This window comes from Macrotis lagotis, chromosome X, assembly GCF_037893015.1.
Source record: "Macrotis lagotis isolate mMagLag1 chromosome X, bilby.v1.9.chrom.fasta, whole genome shotgun sequence".
Classification (NCBI taxonomy): Eukaryota; Metazoa; Chordata; class Mammalia; order Peramelemorphia; family Peramelidae; genus Macrotis; species Macrotis lagotis.
Window position 1 is genome coordinate 216,271,246 of NC_133666.1, and position 21,542 is coordinate 216,292,787.

Below are 21,542 nucleotides of genomic sequence, written 5' to 3' on the forward strand. Positions count from 1 at the left end.
AAAACTATTTTTACATATAATTGGAAAAAAATAAAATACTACTACAAAAAAGAAAAGAAAAATGTTCTAGGTTATCAGCTCAACCCTAGAGAAGTCATTGTTGGGCTGGGTCTAGAAGGATGACTCTAGCTCCTTAAAGATATTTTCAGGGTCAGTCCAAGCAAAATTATGAAGCAAAAGAAATTTGTCCTTGGTATCCTTTCATCTCCCCTGTTTTTTGTTCTCCTTTCCATTGCTTAAGAGTCCTGCACAATCCACCTCACCCCAATTAACAAAAGCTCAAATTAATATATCAGTTTAAATTTGACAAAGGAGGCTGGACCTAGAGTCAGAAGAACTGAATTCACTTATTAGCTGTGTGACCTTGAGCAAGTCACTTAATCTCTGCCTGTCTCAGTTTCTTCAACTGTAAATTAGGGTACCTTCCTTCCAGGGTTGTTGTGAGGATCAAATGACAAAATACTTTCAAATTGCTTAACATAGTGTTTGGCTTTTGTTCCTCCTTCCACCAATGTTGTGTGAGGTACATAGGGTATTATCCCCATTTTACAGATAAGGAAACTAAGGCCCACTTAAGTTGCTTTAAGAAATAAAATGGCATTTCCAAGGTCACAAAGCTACTAGTGTCAGAGCACTGATATCAATTCAGGCTTTTCTGACACCAGTTCCACTTCTCCAGTAGTCTACTGCCCCTTAGCATGGTGTCCTATCTAGTCAAGGACACAGGCTTGAAAATGCCCTGTCCTTTATATGACAACCTCACTGTACAGATCCTATTCTTTAAGGGCTTTGACATAAGGTTGCTAATAAGAAGGAAAGTGAGAGTAATAATGGGTCACTCTACTCTAAGGGTATTTTGCTTTTTAGAAAATGAAGCCTGAATAAGGCAGGCTTTCACCTCAAAAGAATAAATGGCACGATGGCCATCTAAATGGTGAGCTGGGCTATTTTGAGAAGAAGCAAGGAAGATTCCAAGTCCATCCCCTCCCTGCTGCCTGGGACACTGTAAGAGACTGCCGATCTATCCAGGTGGGTGAAGTCAACCTGGCCACCAGCACATCCTAAAAGCACACCTAAGATACTAAGCATGCTATGCAAGGTGAGTCAGTTTACACAATTAAGAAATTGCTCATGCATGATGTAAAGAAAACATATATAAATAAGGTAAAATTCCTAATTCTTTGGTGATTTCCTACCAGTGCAGTTTCCGTACATCCTCTGAGCTGGCAAGAGCTTCAAGGATTTTATTTCTTTCAGCTTCTGATTCTAAAGAGTCATACTTTTCAAAGAGGAATGTCCAGCCTGCCTCAGTCTTTGCTCCCACTTTGAACACCACTGGCATGACATCAGTTGGCAAACTGAAAGAGAGAAAAGGAGAGGAAGACAGTGAGAAACAGAGATGGACAGTCAAACTGACAGTGCCACAGATGAAGATGCATTAGGAACGTGAGACTCATCTCAGGACCCACACAGAGGAGGGAGCTTTAGTCTGGGGGAAGTCCAAGTCAAAGAAATACACATGTCTTGGAAATATAAATCATTCATTGATAAAAGTCAACCTAGGCTAACAGTATGGCGGCTTGACTTTTCTCTTACTTTGCCTTGATTATCAGAGGCAGCAGGTTTCATCTATGCTGAGTCTTTACATCCCAATCCTGTGTCTTCTCTCCTCAGATAACCAGGAACAAACCAATCTTTTAGCTGAGAAAGCTACAGGGAGGTTAATTTGGCTCCTCTTAGAAGTATGTTTTCTCCCTCTTATCAAAAGGATGATAAAAGAACAGGGATGTTTGGATGAATGTGTCAATAGGCTTAGATTGCACTCACTCACAACTACCCCAGCAAACCTCCCAAAGGAGGAAAAATGAATATCATGCATAACTTTACTGCATGAATGGCTAAGCAAAATGAACTCCTCTTTTCAATAAAGTATTCTGTTTTTTGACTGTGTATAAATGGAGGTGAAAGACATTGAAAAAACACATATATTACCTTTTGGTACCATTGGACTCTACCCATTCTTGAAATAGCTTCATGGCTTTAGTGTTACAGCTCTCCAGCCGATGGGTGCAGGCAAAGTCTAGCAGGATGGACCGAAGTTCTCTCTCTGATAGGGTCCCCTCATCAGTCCAAGTTTGCTCTTGGATTTGGCGCTTAAGCAAATTTGCCACTCTGGTCTAATGATAGTGTTAAAGGGAAATGAACAAAAGGAAAATCATCAATCAACAAATATTTATTAAAATCTGATGACATTTCAAGCATTATGCTAACATGGGGAATATGAAGTAAGGCAAAAATGATCTCTGACCTCAAGCTTACATTCTAATGTTCTTGTATAAGGCTGATAAAGATGTACACAGAATAGTTGGAAGGTCACCCTTAGAATGTTAAGCAAATAATTACTTTTTTTTGCACTCAATACAATTTTATTTGTTTTTCTAATGACATGTAAAGAAGTTTTCAACAATAATTTTTGTAAGATTTTAAGTTTCAAATTTCTCTCCCTTTCTCCCCCCTCCCCAAAACAGCAAGCAATTTGATGTGATACATGTACAATCAACACTAGTCATGTTGTGAAAGAAGATTACCCCCTTAAAAGGAGGGAAACCCACAAGAAAAAAAAAAAGTGAAAAATCATATGCTCTGATCCACAGTCAGACTCCATAGTTCTTTCTCTGCATGTTCCTGGCATATGCTATCACAAGTCTTTGGAATGGTCTTAGGTCACTGTATTGCTGAAAAGAGCCAAGTCTACAACAGTTGATCATCACATATGTTGCTGTTACTGTGTACCATATTACTCTGCTTCAAGCGGATAATTTCCTAGCACAACTTTATCACCAAAGTCATTCAAAAGGAAAGTTTTGGAAAACAAAGATTATGATGCTTGTTAATATCAACTTTTTTTATACCTTAAGTTAAATGTATTTTTCCAATTTATCTTAATACTGCTGAGTAATGTTTTTGTTCTTCATTTTTGAAGAAGACCATGACATCAGGGAGGTGATACCATGACAAGCACATGTGAGTGAGGGGGTACTGTGTGATAAGTCATCAGCCTCACTCTCTCCTCCAAAGTCATCTGGGTCCAGTGACCAAATATGAATCAGAACAACTAGAGATGACCCGGGATGTGGGGCAATCAGGGTGAGGTGATTTACCCAAGGCCATACAGCTAGTGAGTGTCAGAGGCTGGATTCAAATTCCTCTCCTCCTGATTCCAATGCTAGTGCTCTATCCACTGCACCATCTAGCTGCCCATGATACTGTCCCAAATGGGTTGACTGTGCAGAATTATTCTGAACCTCAGATGTAATATCCTCTATGAGGATGAGATATGAAAATTGATGGTTATTTTCTTTAGAGATATACTATCAAGTGTTCAGTTGTTATGTGAATCAATCCATGTCCAAGAGTGACAGGTGGCAACCTCTTAGGTAACTCACAGTTCTATGTCTATGACCCCGAGGGCATGAGAAGATGTTTAGAATACTGGGAAAAAACAAAACCTGTCTCTATTCTGACTAGTCACAGCAACTTCTTGAGTCTCAGTTTCTCCATTTGTAAAGTGAACAGGCAAGACTAAAGCTCTAAGGTCCTTTCTACTGCTAAAATTCTGAGACTCTATAATATTTACAGAATCATTCTAATTCCCCACTTGCCAATTTAAACCGAAAAAGTTAAAAGAGGAAAAAAATAAGAGGTATATTTATGAGGTTTTTTTAAAAAAGATGAATACTTTAAAAATAAAGTGTTCATGTTCTCATCTGCCCTATTTCCAACCCAAATGATTAATAAAAAATGAAAAAATCCAGGATAGCAGAATGAAATACAAATATCCAACAATGTCTTGCTTACAAGAAATCTTCCTTAACCATTAAAGTTTCACAGAATTAAAACAAAGGGCTTTGGCTGAAATAAAGACTTAAGAATTCTGATTAATTCAATGGTCAACTATAGGTCTGATGATGAAACATGCTATCCACTTCCTGATAGAGATCGCCTCCGATGCAGAATGAGATATACATTTTACATGATCAAGATTTAGAATTTACTTTGCAGGGCAGCTAGGTGGAGCACCAGCCCTGGAGTCAGGAGAACCTCAGTTCAAATCCAACTTCAGACACTTCCTAGCTGTGTGCCCTTGGGGAAGTCAATTAGCCCCATTGTCTTGCAAAAACCAAAAAAAAAGAATTGCTTTGCTTGACCATGTCTGTGAGTCATAGTTTTAGTGACCCTGACAGTGATGTCATTTTGGGGCTCTTCAAGGGTGAAGGACAATGATCAAGAGTTTGTTTTTCAGGGGTTTTTGGTTTGTTTTTTAATAAGGAAGTGGGATAGAGAGAAAAAATTACAGCTTTTTTAAATGACAAAAAATAATAAAATAAAAGTTATACTAAAATGGTGAAAATGATGTGACAAGATGGTTTATATGTAAAACTAAATACACTAGCAATCGCTATTTGAGAAAAATTCAATCAATAAATCAAGGGCCTCTATTTCATTGTTGGAAATGCTACAAACTGCTTATAATAGCAGATAAGCAGTAGGGCAAAGCTAATAATTGTTTCAGAGGAAGGATATGAAACTGGCTTTCCCTGATTCTAAGTTCAGAGCTCTTTTCATATGATACCAAGTGGCCTCAAAAGAGAATTAAGAGCAGTTAGGTGATGCAGTAGATAAAGTACCAGCCCTGAGGAATGGAGTTCAAATTCACCCTCAGAAACTTACTAGCTGTGTGACCCTGGGCAAGTCACTTAAACCTGTTTGCCTCAGTTTCCTCAACTGTAAAATAAAATAAGAAAAAGAATAGCACCTATCTCCCAGAGTTACTGTGAGAATCAAATGAAATATTTGTAAAAATTTGCCAAATGATGCTAAAAAATGTTTATCCCTTTCATTCTTCCTCTTGGTGGTCTGCGATTCTGCCAAGAGCAAATGGTCTTTCTAATTTCTTTTAATTTTCACTGGCTCAGAACACTCATCCTTTGTAGCATTTGGGCAGGAAAAAACTGGACAACCATTAGAAACACACTAAATCATGAAATAAACTAATTTGCAAATGGACAGACTTGGCTCAACTGGACCATCAATTTTCATAAACTGGTGAAGGAAGTTAAAATGTCTGAAACTGCCAGTTCAAATAGTAAAATTTTAAAAATCTATGGGGCAAAATTCTGACTTTGTCCTAGTTTTATTCTTTGTTCTACTTTGAATCAAAATAGATGATACAAAAAAATAGATGATACATTAAGAGGCATCCATCGCCTAAAGGCTTCCTTAATAAGAAAGAGGTAAATTTTTGACAGAAATATTTGATAGTTCACCTCTTTTATAGCACACAACTGACTAAAAGATATAGAAAACATAAGATCCCTCTGAGTTTACTATTTATTGATTATAAAAATGAATTTTTAATTTGTAAAGATGCTGCCTTAAAGGCTCTCACACAAGGTATCTCATACACACATGAAGTATTGTTGTTCAGTTGATTCAGTTGTGTCCAACTCTTTGTGAACTCATTTGGGATCTTCTTAGTGAAAATACTGGAGTGGTTTGCCATTTCTTTCTTCAATTCTTTTTACAGATCAGAAAACTGAGGCAAACAGGATTGTGTGACTTGCCCAGGGTCACATAGCTTGTATGTATCTGAGGCCAGATTTGAACTCAGGTCTTCCTGACACCTGCTCTGACTACTGTGCCATCCAGCTGCCACCCTGTGTATATATAAGTATATAAATACATATTAAATCAAAATCTATTTAATGAAAAATTTTACTCGTGTCAATTATATGACTTCTACTTGAATATAAATTACTCAAGATTCCTTGAAAGTTAATAGAGAATTGTGTTTAATGTCTCTCTCTGATTTTTAAAAGCACGTCCTGTAAGATCCAGGGTGGATTTCAATTTGAAGAAGGATTTCTTATAGATGGAAAGACTCTGAGGTTATTTTTCAGATGACCATTTGCTGGCTGTATCACATCCCAGGAGAAATGCAATTTCCTTGAGACCCAAAATCACCTTTTAAAAGTTTGACCTAATTATCCACCCAGAAACAACAAATATCTATTGTCTAGATTAAGTAATGCAGTTTTAGATAGATGACTTCTACAGTTTAGCCTGTGTGTGTGTGTGTGTGTGTGTGTGTGTGTGTGTTGTGTATGTGTATAAACAGATGAAATATATAAACTTATATAGTCACTGACAATAGATGTATTGGAGAAGAAGAAAGTCAAATTGGATTGACAACAGGACAATACATAGCTATATTAATGACTTCATAATACTATGTAAAACAATGAACCATATTTTTAATATCAATATTTTATTGTTGTATGACAATCACATTTCTCTGGAAATGAAATTAAGTTTCATTAAAAGAAAATGGAGAGAGGCATGGTAATTATGAGTATAATAAAGCTCCATATATAACTGGAGTAAGGGACATCGTTTTAAAAATATATAGTTGAAAAAGATGGTACAATCACATGGTAAAAGCATGAATGGGATGAATAGTTGTATGCTACACTAGCATGTTTGGAATATCAGGAACAGATTAAAAATACCTCCAGCCCATTTGGTAGATTCCGTGAAAAATGTATAGAAGGGCAAGGACATATCAAAGTAGCTGGGTAGACAGGATTGGATGGCAATCTGAACTCTTGGAGAGAAAATCTAGATCATGATATCATGAACCATGTAAATAGTTGTATATGGAACAGCAGGCCTGAAACATTTTTAAATCCTTTCCCTCCTCAAACTCCTTTTCTGAACAAGGGCACCTTCTCCAACTGCCTGAAATTGGGCGGTCACCAGGTCTTCAAAAGGCATAACCATTTTCCTCATTATGGGGGCAGTTTTCATCTACTTGTCATAAATTGGTGAAAAGCACAAACTTATAGACTTCTGAACATGAAGTACCTTTTATATCTTTGTAGATCATAGAAATAGTAGAGCTCAACAGAACCTTAGAGGCTAACTAGTTTTCACACCCTCATTTTATCAACAGTCAATTTAACATCAAATTTGCCTAAACTCAACACATCAAAATGATGGAAGAGCCAGAACTCCTGACTTCCAATCCAATCCAGAATTCTTTTCATTACACCATGATATTTATGTTCATTTGTTACATCAATTTAATTAGTAATCAATATTTTCCTAACAAATTCTACTTTAACCTTACTGTCAAAAATTAACAAAATTACAATACATTTTTGTCCTAAATTAGCAGTCTATTTTAGATCTTCACAGTATGGGATTCTGTTTAGAGTAGGTACTTAATATATTATTTTTTCAGTTTAAAAACACAAATTTTCATTTTTTCCTATGTGACCAATGGTGGTTGAAGGCAGGGTTATAATATTGCACCTTCATGGTTTTTTTTGGCAATTCTCTCTTTACAGCAAACAATTAAGCAGCTGTTGGTGATTCTATATTTCTTAGCCATGGCATATTAATACTCTGCTTTTCTAACTTTAAGTTCACATGGTTGGCTGTAGGTCCTTTTACAGCTGCATCTTGTCAAATAGGCCAGAAATAGCAGCAACCATAACTTACGCTGGTTTTTTTTTCTTCTTTTAATGAGAAAAAGTGTCAGAATAATACACAAGCTACATGAGCTAAAAACTCACATCTTGATTTACTATTTTAATTTTGACTAGCTTTATGCTGATATGCCCAGAGAATTCTTTCTGGGGTCAAATGGGTACCCCCCCTTTAGGTGATTGCTTTCCAGCTTCCCCAGAGAGGGAGATTTGCTCAGTGCCTCATAAAATACAAAAGTTGATTATTTAAGATTCTTACTTAACTCCAAGTCAGATCTATCAAATGCATTAAACTACATAGGTCAAGAGTACACCCAATTATTCATCATTATGGACTGCTTTGGTGATAGATAATGAAATAAAATTGAATTGATTTTAATCCACAAATACAATTTGAAACAGGAACTCGGAATTCACAGGTGGAAGCTAGCCCAAGCCACTGTCACAGTAGGCAGAAATCTTCTTCCCCTATCTTCCCTCCAAGACTTTAGAGCAAAACCATCAATCCCCAAGTTTTAGATGGGAATTTTGAAAGAAATTTACTTAACCAGTGTATATTACAATGCAACAGCAATCAAAACTATTTGTTTTATTCTTTTTCAGAAAAAAAAGCAGAAATCTGAGGGGAAATGTTATAGACAGTTTATCAGATACAGGTTGCATATCTATATATGAACTATATATATTATCTATATATGAACTTTATATAATCTATAAAGAATTTTGTCAAATCCATAAGAATATGTAATTCCCTAATGATAAATGGTCAAAGGATATTAATATGCAATTTTCCAATGAAGAAATCAAAATAATTTATAGGCATCTAAAAATGCAAATTATTACTGCACAGAGAAATACAGATTAAAACAACCTTGAGATAGCATTTTATACTCACCAGATTGGCTAAAATGGTATAAGGGGAACGTGTCAAAAATTGGAGTGGATTTGGAAAAACTGTTGCATATTCCTTGTGGGTGGAATTGTGAAATGAAACAATCATTTTGGATAATAATCTGGAATTATGCCCCAAGAGCTATTAAACTAACTTTGACTGAGCAATACTACCATTTGGTCTCTTTCCAAAGATGATTAGGGAAAAAGCAAAAACGTTTCAATGTCCTAAAAGTTTATAATAACTCTCTTTGTGATGACAACAAACTGGAAATTGCTGAAATGCCCATCAATTGGAGAATGGCTGAACAAGTTGTCACATATGATTGTGATGGAATACCACTGTGATATAAGAAATGATGAGCTCAAATGACTTTAGAAAAAACATGGAAAGGCTTGTATTAAAATAACGAAGAGTGAGATGAGTGGAAAATAATAGCAATATTGTTTTAAGAATTTGAGCAAAAAAGTTATTTTGCTATTAGAAATACTCAACTACAAAGAACATAAGAAGAAAGATCTAGAGAAGAAATGGATAAATAGAAGTATGTCTAGAATAATTTTACAAGTATATGCCAATTTATTTCTAATGATAATCATCTCTATGGCAGGAGCCAGGGGAGGAAGGAGATAAGAAAAAAAATTTACATGATAATTTTGTTGTATATTTGAAAGGAATAGCAAGTTATGCCTACTAGATTTGTAGTTTCATGTATAATCATCTTTTTAATTGTAGTATTATGAAAAGGCTTATTTTTTCCATAAATTAAAAATAAAAAAACTAATTGGTACTGGCTAAAATAAAAGAAAATTTCATCAAAGGCAGACCAGATACAAAATTCAGAAGCAACTAGATTCAGTAGCATAACCTCTGATAAATCCAAGGACTCACTTCTGAGATGATGGAAAGGAGTCTAGGTGAAATTAGGCTTACATCAATAACTTACACCTTATACCATAAATAAGCTCCAATTTAGTTGCATTACCTAGACATAAAAGGTCATATCATAAACAAATCAGGGGACAGAAGAGATACATTTTGCAACTTAAGACAAGGGAAAGATTTTCATTAAACAAGACAGAGAAGATGATAGATAAAATGGATGACTTTGCTTTCATACAACTAAAGTATTTTTTTTCCAGAAAATTTTTTTTCCAAAAAAATTAGAAAGGAAACAATTTAGTGGGAAAATATTTTTGCAACAAACTTCTGATAAAGTTTGCTATCCACTATGTACAGGGAATTTATATAAATATATAAGAATAAGAAATAATCTCAATAGGTAAAAAAACGAGATAATCTCAATAGGTATTATACATATATATATATACATATATATATATATATATATATATATACACACACATTTATATGAACAAGAAATTATCTCAATAGGTAAACAGTTAAAAGAACAGGAAGTTCCCAATGGAAGAAATCCAAGTGATGGATAATCCTATGAATAATGCTCCCAATAACTAATAATAAGAGAAATATAAATTAAAATGATTCTGAGTTTCTACCTCATACCCATCAGACTGGTAAATATGTTAAAAAAGAAAAAAGACAATTGTTACAGGTTGGATTAGTGCATGAGTGTGCTAATGTACTAAAGTAGTACCGTGAATTGTTCCAACCATGTAAGAAAATGATAATGAAGCAGGAGTGGGCTGGTAAATATTAAACAACCCTGTCCCTACCCAAAAGTACATATACCACACTTTTAACTTTATATTTTCTCTATCACTATCAATCAATAAGACAATGAATCAAGTCCTAATTTATAGTGATTTCTAATTTCCAAGGTGAAAATGATTGACTCTTACCAGTTATTTTAAGTTGTGTTTAGCACACTATTGCCAAGAAGTCACTAAACTCTGTGTGTGTGTGTGTGTGTGTGTGTGTGTGTGTATATATATATATATATATATATATGTATTCCAGTACAATTATATATATATATAAGTCCAGGCTTATACCCGAAGAAGATTAAAAAAGGAAAAGGTCTATCTGTACAAAAATATTTTATCAGGGGCAGCTGGATGGTGCAGTGGACAAAGCCCTGGCCCTGCAGTCAGTCAGGAGGACCTGATTTCAAATTCAGTCTCAGACACTTAATAATTGCCTAGCCCTGTGACCTTGGGCAAGTCACTTGACCCCATTGCTTAAAACTAAATAAAAATGTAAAAAATAACATGTTGGACTGAGTATAGGATAATCTATTATAAGGTGTGAGGTCGTTGGATATTTGTATATCCCCCATGAGCAGTCCAATCCAATATCCTCTTTATGAATTCAGCTTTCCCCTAAAATATTTATCTAAGCCACTTTCTGTTAAAGCACAGAATTAGAGATTGAAGAGGTATCCATCAACTGGGACATGGCTGAATAAATTAGGCTACATAAATGTAATGTAATATTGTTCCTCTCTAAGAATAGACTAAAAGGATTCAGGGAACCCTGCAAATATCAAGTGAACTAATGAAGAGTGAAGCAGCAAACAAAATCAGGAAACCTATTTTTCTTCAAAACAACTTTGAAACACTTCTGTTCAATGTAATGCTCAACCTTAGCATTAAGAGTGATTATGAGTTAAGCTTCCTACCTCTTCTTAGTGGAAAGGTAACAGACTGTAGGTGCAGAAGGAAACATTTTTTGATGTGACCAGTACAATATTAATATATTTTTCATGATTAAAATTATTTGCAACAAGGGAGAGTTCTGGGGGAGTAGTGATAATGCTACCCTGCAAAAAAGAAAATTAATAAGTGGGGAGTGGGGAAATGCTTAGAAAACCAAAGGAAGTTCAAAAGGGACAGCCTAACAGGGCAATGTTTGTACTACCACAATGAATTTTTTATGAAGATAAAAACTTCAATCTCTATAGCTATGTTTTGAAGAGTAATAGAAAAAAATACAAGGCAATTGAAAAGAATCTTCAAGAGAATTTCAGTTTGTGGCCTTATCAAATTTCCTTTTAAGATGAAAGTTTTACAATTATTAAATTGAGGAAATGGGTCTAAAACTGTAATTCAGACAAGTAAAGCTAGAAAAAACAAAAACATACCACTGTTTTTTTGGCGAGCTCTATCTCTCCAAATTTTTCAAGCAGATTAAAGATGAGATCAGTTTGGGAGAGGGCTTCCATGATGGGTGCAGTGTGAGTTTCATTTCCAAGGTAATCAATCAGATCAAAGGCCTTTTTCAGAGACACTTTTCCTAGGCTAAAGGGTCAGAAAATAGGGAAAAAGAATTCATCAAGAGACAAACCAATTATATGACATTTAAATTCAGTTTAAATTTTTATTCAAGTTTAGGTGAGGATAAAGATGAAAACATAACTAGAACAATAACAGTTAATTTTTGAACCTGAATAAATCAATTGAAACTAGCTATTCATCTGGGAAAAAGTCTTAAATATTCTTAGAGAATAGGGAGGGGACTGATTTCAATTTAGACCTTCTAAGAGAAAGGTAGGAGAGATAAGCAATATTATTTTTCTTTTTGGCAGTTTTTGAACTTTTTTCACAAATCTGTTAAAATGTTGTACAGAACTCTTATTTTTCAGAAAAGATTTTATACAAGTGGGGAACCATAAAAGTGGGAAAATAAATGATGATCAAGAACTGTCAACTTTTGTTGCTGAAAACAACAAAACCAAACATTTTTTTTCAGTCAAAGGCCATCAGGAAAAAGAAGAACAAAACATCTATTTATGACCTGAATTTTAGAGCTGGATGAGACCTTACCCTTCAACCTACATTTAAACATAAGTAAAATAAATCTCCAAAAGCTATTGAGATTTATTCAAACCATTTCCCTTCTGAAAAAAAATAACTGTAACAGTTCATTACTACCTGCTGAATCTAATTTGGCATGACTCCACCTATTTTTGTTTTTCCTAATATCTCCACACTCCAAAATAAGGACCCTCTGCCCCTGTCACTAAAGTCTCCCCTCTATTCTCCCAACTGTCCATAATCCTGCCTTCTGTCTTTATTTATGCTGATCTTCCTACCCAGAATTACATCTTTCCTTTAAGTCCATCCTAATCTTACCCATCCTTCAATGCCCAACTCAAACTGCATCCCTTTGCAGACTGCTCTAGTCCATCACTGATCTCTCTTCACTTAAGACTAAACAGCTTAACTGTTTGGTTTTGTTTTTTTAATAAATTCCTTCAGTGTTAATCCTATCTCCTCAATTTGACTGTAATATTTAAGGAGAAAGAACATGTTTTACATTTATTTCATGTCAAACTGGGATAAAACCACTTAAGATCTCCTATATATTTTAAAATTTTATAAAGGATTGTGTATCCCATGGTCTCATTGTTATTCTAACCTTAAGAAAGAGAAGTACATCTGAAAGAAAAGTCAAAGAAAAACAGCAGTTCTAAGCAGAGCTATGGTACCAGCCTAAGAAACCTGAGGACCTTATCAGATATCATTGAAGTTAATGGGTAAATATTAAGTGTAACATTTAAATGAAAGGCATTTAAAAATAATTTTCTTAAAAATTAGACTCTTCTTTAGTTTGAATGCTGTCTCCTCTGTAAAACATTCTTAACTGTCATCTTCTGATCTCCTTTAGTAGTTATTATTAGTTTCCTCATCTGTAAAATGGAGATAATAATGACATCTACTTTCCAGGGCTTTTTTTTTTTTAGTTTTTTGCAAGGCAGTGGGGTTAAATGATTTGCCCGAGGTCACACAGCTAGGTAATTATCATATGTCTGAGACCAGATTTGAACTTAGGTCCTCCTGACTCCAGGGCTGGTGCTCTGTTTACTGCACCATCTAGCTGCCCCTTTCCAGGGCTTTTGTGAAGATCAAATGAAAGTAGTGCAGAGCACCAGCCTTGGAGTCGGGAGGACCTAAGTTCAAATCCAGCCTCAAACACTTGATACTAAATATGTGACCTTGGGCAAGTCATTTAACATCACTGCCCCACCAAAAAAAAAGAGTGAATACAGTGAATTAGAGTACCTAGAGTCAGGATGACTTATCTTCCTGAGGTCAAATCTGACCTCATTCATTTACTAGCTTAACACTGTTTCCCTCAGTTTCCTCATCAACAGATAGACAAACCAATTTGGTATCTTTGCCAAAAAAACCTAACAAGGGATTACAGAGTTGAACAAGATCAAAAAACAACTGAACTACAAGAGCAGCCCAGTGCTGGGCAGAGAGAATGGCTATAGGTTAGTTATTATCATCATCATTGTCATTATTATCATTATCATCATTAATCTAGTAGCATATTTGTGGCACATAGTAACCAGTTAATGCTTGTTAGTTACTGAGTGAATTACAATTCATTTAGCAACTACTGTCTTTCCACTGATACTTTCTATGCCTCAAATTACCACTTTCTTCCTCTTATAATCCTTTTGAGATTCAGCTAAAATGTCACTTTTCTTTTTTTTTCCCTGAGGCAATGGGGTTCAGTGGCTTGTCCAAGGCCACACAGGTAGGTAATTATAAAGTCCACCTATCCGCTCCAAAATGTCACTTTTCTACATGAAACTTTTTCTGATCCCCTCAGATAATAGGACCTTTGCTATAAAAACTACCTTGCTTCTCTATCAAACTATCTTTCTTTCTATCTATGTAGCTCTCTCTATACATCTATAGATACATGTATATATGTATATTCATTTCTCTATCTATATCTATATCTATATCTATATCTATATCTATATATATATATATGATATGTTGACACACTAGATTGTAAGCTACATGAAGGCAGAGTCTTTTACTATTGACTTTGAATTCCCAGCACCTAATAAATGTTTTTTGACTGAGTATGACAACACTAGCTCTGTCATAAATTGCAACTCAAATTCTTTATTAAATTTATATTTATCTTTGTCTTCTTAACTAGATTAAAAAATCTTTGGAAACAGGACCTGGGTTTTATACTTCTGAAAAACCCTCCAACACCTTATGAAGTGTAATTCCTAGTATGCATTAAATATTTATTGATTTGATGAAATTTATAAATAACATTTTTTCAAGGATTCATGTCAAGAAAAACTAATTCCTTACCTTGAAAGTTCAAAAATATTGTTGATAAGGCCAGTTCGGTCTTGATCACTCAGGACACTAATGTTTCTTCGCAGTTGATTAATTATTGCTTCCCAGTCATCATCTGCATAATGGACTATGTAGTACCCTGTCATATCCATATTGAACTTAACCCACTGTACTTCTTCTTCAAGATTGAGGACATCTAATTCAGACAAAAGAGGGAGAGAAAGGAGGGAAGGAGGATAGACTTTCAACTATTAAACAGCAGTCTCATTCTGTTTCAAAATTAGCAATTTCATATTTAAAAAAATGTATCACTTTCCTATGAAATCAATTCCACATTCCCAATTATTGTTATTATCCTACTTACAACACAGCAATGTGGTGGTGAAATAGGTTTATTACATCTATCTCTCCAAAACTTTTTAGAAAATCTTTAAGTGGCAAAATAGAGCATATATAATCAATTACTCCAATTTTTTCATGAAGGACAAAGAAGTGAGAAATAGAAACAGCTATTTATTCATGCTGTTATTCTATAAATAGGTCTGGACGAGGGGCTAAGAATGGTAAGCAACAGTGAATAAACAGTAAAGACTATTTTTTTGGATAGGAGAAGGAATTTTGTTTTGTTTTGTGTTACACACATCCTATGTTTTATGATTCAAATTCTTTGTCCATTGCCTAAGACCTTTGTGACCTTAAGCAAGTCTCTTAAGCTTCAGGAGACTCAGTTAGCATTTTAAAATTGAGGAGCTTGGACAAGATGGACTCTAAGGTCTTTCCCTTTCAGCTCTAGAACAGGTCCATTGAGTGGGAAAGAGCCCCAAACCTAGATTCGATGATTTAATGGATAAAGATAGATAAAAGAAAGAAAAATTCTAATAATAAAAAAATCAATTTCTTACAGGGAATGAAAAAATTCCCAGGAACATATTCTTGGTAGCATATTGAAGGCTTTCAGTTCTGTATACTTTAAAACAATGACTTCTATTTTTTTTTTTGTGATGACTATTCTCAAACCTAACAAATTCTCAAGTCTAACATTCTCAAATCCAGGCTACTGGGTCAACTTGACATTAAGAAAATGCAAATATTGCACTTGTTCTATCACAGAGAGCATATTTATATTTTATTATTCCCACTGTTGAACAGTTGTATTTTACTGTCAAAATAATAAAGGAACCTACAAACATTTGGTAAGCAATGAACACTTGCTTATATACCTTCTATGATTTCTCTGGCACCCACCAATACCACTCTAATGAAGTCTTAGGTTCCTCTCCTGATTTATTACCTCATTTAATGTTAAGTGTTATTTTTATTCCCATTTTACAAATGAGGAAACTAGGTGAAGACAGGTATAATGACTGTCCAAGGTCACACAGATAGTAAGAACCTGAGATGAAATTTGAGTTTGTGTCTTACTGATTCACTGTCTGCTACCCAGGTGCCCATGGAAGGGGTAGACTCTTTATTGGCCATAAGATGTTCCATACATATGGAACATCGCAGGAATTATAACATGTGCTTAGATTTCTCTCTCGCTCTCTCTCACAAAAACACATACACCCATCAAGATCTTAAATAACTCAAATTGATGTATCAACCCAAGAGCAAAAAGGAACACCCTAATTGGTAATATATTGGTTTCCTCTTTTCTTCATTCTTCTTAAGAACTAAAAAGAGTTCTTCTGCTTCAATCACAGGTCTGGATCTGTAGTGTTGTGGCTAGAGAACCAGGTCTGGAATCAGCAACATCCAAGTTAAAATCCAGCCATAGATATGAGACTCTGGGAAGTCACTTAACCTCTAACTGCCTCAGTTTCCTCTTCTGTACAATGGAGAAATAATACTGCCAATACTACCAGAGTTATTGTGAGGATTAACTGAGACAATATTTGTAAAGCATTTAATTAGCATTGTCCCTGGCCCACAGTACGCATTATATAAATGCTACTTATTATTATTATTATTATTATTAATCAATAAAATTTATTATGACAAGAAAAATGTATTATTTGCCAGTCACTATAAGAAGATATAGGGATACAAAAAAGAGGTAAAAGACAATTTCTGTCCCCAAAGAATTTAGGTATAATGGAACTCCAAGATTTTAGTTCTGATTCTTAAATCAAGCAACATCTTAGTGAACAAATAGCTCATCACTGCTGATATTAATAAATGCACAGATGAAAATGAGGAGATGCAAAAGACCAATTAAGTTTAAAGTGTTCTGAAAAGCCTTTGAAAAACCTAAAAATCATCTCTATGCCATGACACAGCTTTGGAGTAAAACTTTCTGTAGGGATCTGAATTCTAATCTTTGTGATTATAGTTCTTAGCCCCCCTTTTAAGTATGCTGTTATCTCTATGTAACATGGAAAAAGAAGTGTTAGCAAATTGACCATCTCTTCATAGATGAGAAAATCTAAATGATTTAATTTTTGTACCTAGTTGAATTTCACTTGTCAAAATTAATAGTTATAAATGGAAAAGGCAGATTAGATGGCTAAGTTTGTTCCTTTGCCAAAGCTGAATACAGTTGTCATGAATGGCAGAAGTAATAGCAGCAACGTCAAATGGAAGATATTTTCAATTCACCCCTTATAAAATAAGGCAGTTTTATTGACTGACCAATTTATTGACTGAACATTCTATTAAACTTTTGAAACTTGCTTTAATCTAATCATTGCAGGTTGGGAAATGCTTCTTACTTGGGGAAGAGTCAGGGAATACTCTAAGTAGAACAACTTTTTCCATAAGGTTGACTGGAAGGAAATATTTACTTACAGATGGTTGATAAGCAACACTAATGTCAAACTCACACTGGAGTCCTGATGCCTGAAAGAATGATGCCTTAAGAAATCAATATACAAAGCAAAGAGGTCAATGAGATAGACAGACAGACAGATCTGTATGTTTATTAAAGAAGAAATCACTGAATTTTATTTGTCTTTTCCATTTCTTTCAAATGATTTTGAATAGTGACTCAAACCACAAATATGGAGAAACAGTGATTAGAGGGTAGCCTTGGTAAGGAGAAAAGCCATTTCATCAAGTCAGACAGGGGCGACTGAAAGTATAATCTGTGTCATTTCTTCTGCCCTATCCCCTCTTTCACAATCAATATCTTGTGGGAACAATTCAGATCAGTTATTTTCACTGCACACTGCATCTTTTTATCATTTTTGTTCTTTCTTCTAGCTTTACAATAATTCTCAGCTTTGTTCTCAGGAGTCAATGGTCTGAAAAAACATAGATGGTTGACTTCCTAATGTCTCCAGCATCACTAATAAATTATGCTAAAATACAATCAATTTGATTTTTTGTGATGCTACATGATATTATCCAGAATCTACTAACTTTTCTCTTAAATAAAATATTGTAATTTATAGATGTGAGGCTTCTGTCTACAAGTCTGGTTTCTTTCAATTCTCATTTCTGATCCATATTTTCCAACATATTTTTGTCATCCATGTCCAATCCCATTATTGAATTTGAGCTAAATTTCTTCAGACATTCTCTGCATATTATTGTCCAATTATTTTGCTCTTTTTCCAAATATTTAATGACAAACATCTCTGAGCAAGTCACTTAACTCTTTCTGCCTCAGTTTCCTCATCTGTAAAATGCTAGCAAACCACTCCAGTATCTTTGCTAAGAAAACCCCAAATGGGATCACAAAGAATCAGACACAACCAAAACGACTCTAACAAATCATGAATGTTACAATATTAGATGACCAAATATCTCATAAAATATTATTTCTTTTTGCCTTTGGACAAAAATTAAAATCAATGCTGCCAACAACTTTATTTGCCTCTCTTCAGGGAGAAAATGTAAGCCATCTTTCAACTTAGGTACAAATTTCCTCCTGCCATTTGGTTTTAAGATTTTCTGTAAAGATTGATAAAACATAATTCTCTGATACTATGTATATTTGCTAGACATTTTACTGTAGCAATAACTAAGTCAATAATTTTTGCATGGGTTTAAAAATTTATGATAGTATCACTGTCTCCTCTGATGATTGTGAATTTTTAAAATATATTCCAATAATTATATTTAAATATAAGTTTGTTTTTTAATCCTATATGTCTCATTTTATGCATTTAATAACATTCTGAGAAGGGCTCAGTGCCCTGCTACTATCACTGTAGAACAGGTCCAAGGACCACTTTGTATTTTTTTCATTTTTATTGGTTGCCATGGTCAAAGGATCTGACACAACGTGACCAGTCTATGGGTGATAAGCCCTTATGTACCATATATCTTCCTTGAAAAGTATATCAGTTTGTTGGCAAATACCATCCATAAACATTTCCAATGTGGTACTGAAGTATGGAACCTGTACTTTGCAGAAAAAGCCTTTGTGAACCTAAAAATGCCATGATAAGGCTTTGGAGTAGAACTTTCTGTAGGGATCTGAACTGTAAGCTTCATGATAGTAGTTCTTAGCACCTTTTTCAGTATTCTGTTATCTCTATTTAACATGGAAAAAGAAGTGTGGCAAACTGACCATGGTTATACACTTTTAGTAGCTGAGTATAATCAGTTAATTTGCTTCAGCTTCCTGAGCCTCAGTTTCCTCATTTTTAAAATAAGAATTGTAATCCCTACTTCAAATTCATATGGGGCTCACATGGATCAATGTATAGAAAACATTCTATAAACATTAAAGCCATCCAGGAATACTAGTTATAAAATATCAGTAGAAGAGAAAAATAGAAGTAGTAACAAAACTGGGGAATAGGGCGAGGAGGGGAGAATAAACTAATATCTGACCAGGGAGGTCAATCAACAGCTTGAAAAGCAAATGAGACAAAAAGTCAACTTAAAAATTGTTGGGCTAAGTGAAATCTTAGATGATGTTAAAGGAATCAAAATGCTAGATACTATATATGAGGCCTCAATTAAAAAAAATTTTTCTAGAGTGGTCAATGACAGGCAAGGAGTAAAGAGAAACTCTACAATAGTAAGGAGATCCTGACTATTAGTCTCCAAAGAATTTAATTTTTGAATTACAGAATTAAAAACAATGAAAATTCTCCACACTATAGAAACAAAAACAAAATAGAAAATTTAGAGGCAATGATTATTTACAAAAAAATATAATTATCCAAAATGTTATGTTTAATTATCTAAACAGGTTAATTTCAGTAGAAACGAGTAACCTAAAAATTAGCTCTCTTTCCTAGAAAAACAAAATAAAATAAAACAAAACTGACTCAGTCATAAAAGATTTTTTCCAAATTTTTCAAAAGCAAATAACTCCTATATTATATAGATTATTCACCAATGTTATTGATAACTAGGCCTGAGAGTCAAGAGGATCAGGGTTCAAGTTCCACATTTCTAATACATACTGGCTACGTGACCCTGGTCTATTTATGGCAGACATGTGGGAGAGCTTCCAAGCTTATAATAGTCACAGTCAAGCAAACTGTACTTTGACCCCAAAATTATGATGTTAATGTTCCTCTATAAATATAACAAGATGATCAACCACAGCATATGGAAAAACTGGGCCACAAATACAGTGTTGGTTGAACTATGAACTGATCCAACCATTTTAGAGAGCAATCTAGAATTATACCCCAAAAGTTATAAAAGTGAATATACTATTTGACCCTCTATTAGGTCTGTTTCCCAAGGCAATAAAAGGAAAATAAAAAATTCCCCCTTGTTTGAGGAATAGCTGAACAAGTTGTGGTGTATTACTGTGATAGAATATTACTGTGATGTAAGAAATGATGAGCATATTGATTTTAGAAAAACATGGAAAGACTTGCAGGAAAACAATAGAATGAAATGAATAAAACCAAGAGAACATTGCATATGTTAACAGCAATGTTGATAGAAAAATAACTGTGAATGAATAAGCTATTCTGAATATTATTAATATTCAGATCAACTTCAAGAGACCTATGAAGATGCCATCAACTTCCAGTGAAAGAACTGATAAATCGAATTATGCACTTATGGTTTTATACACACACACACACGCACACACAAACACACACACACACACATCTGTGTCAAATGGCATTATTCAGGGTGATTAGGTTAGATCTACATGAGATATAGTGTTTCAATATAAAGAAAACAATAATTATAAATAATTTTTTAAAACCTCACAGAAGTCACATCATTTTTTATCACTAGACACTGAAAAAAGTCATTAACAAAATACTCATTTACATACATACATGCCAATGCTAGAGTATTCATTTTTATTAAAAAAGAAATAAGCACTAAACTCACAAATAAGATTCTTACTTCAATTAGATCAACAGTATATACTCTATCTCAGTGCAAAAGCTCTTATTTTTTTAAAGAGAATTACTAAAAGCTTTCCCAATAAGATCAGGGATAAAAAAAAAAGAGTTCAAAGTATCACTAGTTTTTAATCCAGTGTTTCTGCAATTAGATAAGAAAAATAAATTGAGAGAATGAGCAAAGATTAAAAAAAAGACAAAATTATCTTTATTTGAAAATATGGCTGTTTACCTTGAGAATTCCAGAAAACCAATGAAAGAGATTGTCAAAACCATTAGAAGCTTTAGTAAACTAGCAGGACAAAATAATAAGTTCATACAAATTATTAACTTTTTTGTATATTACTGAGAAAATCCAAAGACAGGAAGATTAATTCAATTAAAATGAAATCCAAAATTTATAATATATGAATGTTAGCCTACAAAATCACAGGATTTCCAAATAATTTTTATAGAAATAAAAGTTGGCTGTGATAAAAACTAGAGAAAGATTAAATTTGTATGATTAGACCATGCCAATGATATGGTCTATTAATTAAAATATTTATATATTTCATGTTATACAACAAAACCATCAAGAGCTTAACTTACTGAACTAGACAAAATAATGACAAAATCATTTGGAAGAATAAAAGGAATTAACAAGGAAAATAAAAAGGAATGATAGAGGTTTAGTACTAGCATGTCTAAAACTATGATAGAAAGAAAGTATTAATCATTAAAGTCTATTTGGTGCTGGTTAAAGGAAAAGAAAAAGTTGATCAACAGAACAAACCAGTTAAGTAAG

General features: G+C 33.9%; 1 protein-coding gene across 1 annotated transcript in view; it reads right to left on the reverse strand.

The window, feature by feature from the left end:
* The window catches only part of LNPEP (leucyl and cystinyl aminopeptidase), a 121,096-nt gene that overhangs the window by 9,361 nt on the left and 90,193 nt on the right, over positions 1-21,542 (reverse strand). The window contains exons 12-15 of the mRNA XM_074205193.1: positions 14,493-14,676; positions 11,507-11,663; positions 1,993-2,177; positions 1,197-1,358 (exon numbers count right to left, since the gene is read on the reverse strand). Of these exons, the coding sequence (XP_074061294.1) occupies positions 1,197-1,358; positions 1,993-2,177; positions 11,507-11,663; positions 14,493-14,676 (688 nt within the window). The remainder of the gene's footprint in view (positions 1-1,196; positions 1,359-1,992; positions 2,178-11,506; positions 11,664-14,492; positions 14,677-21,542) is intronic.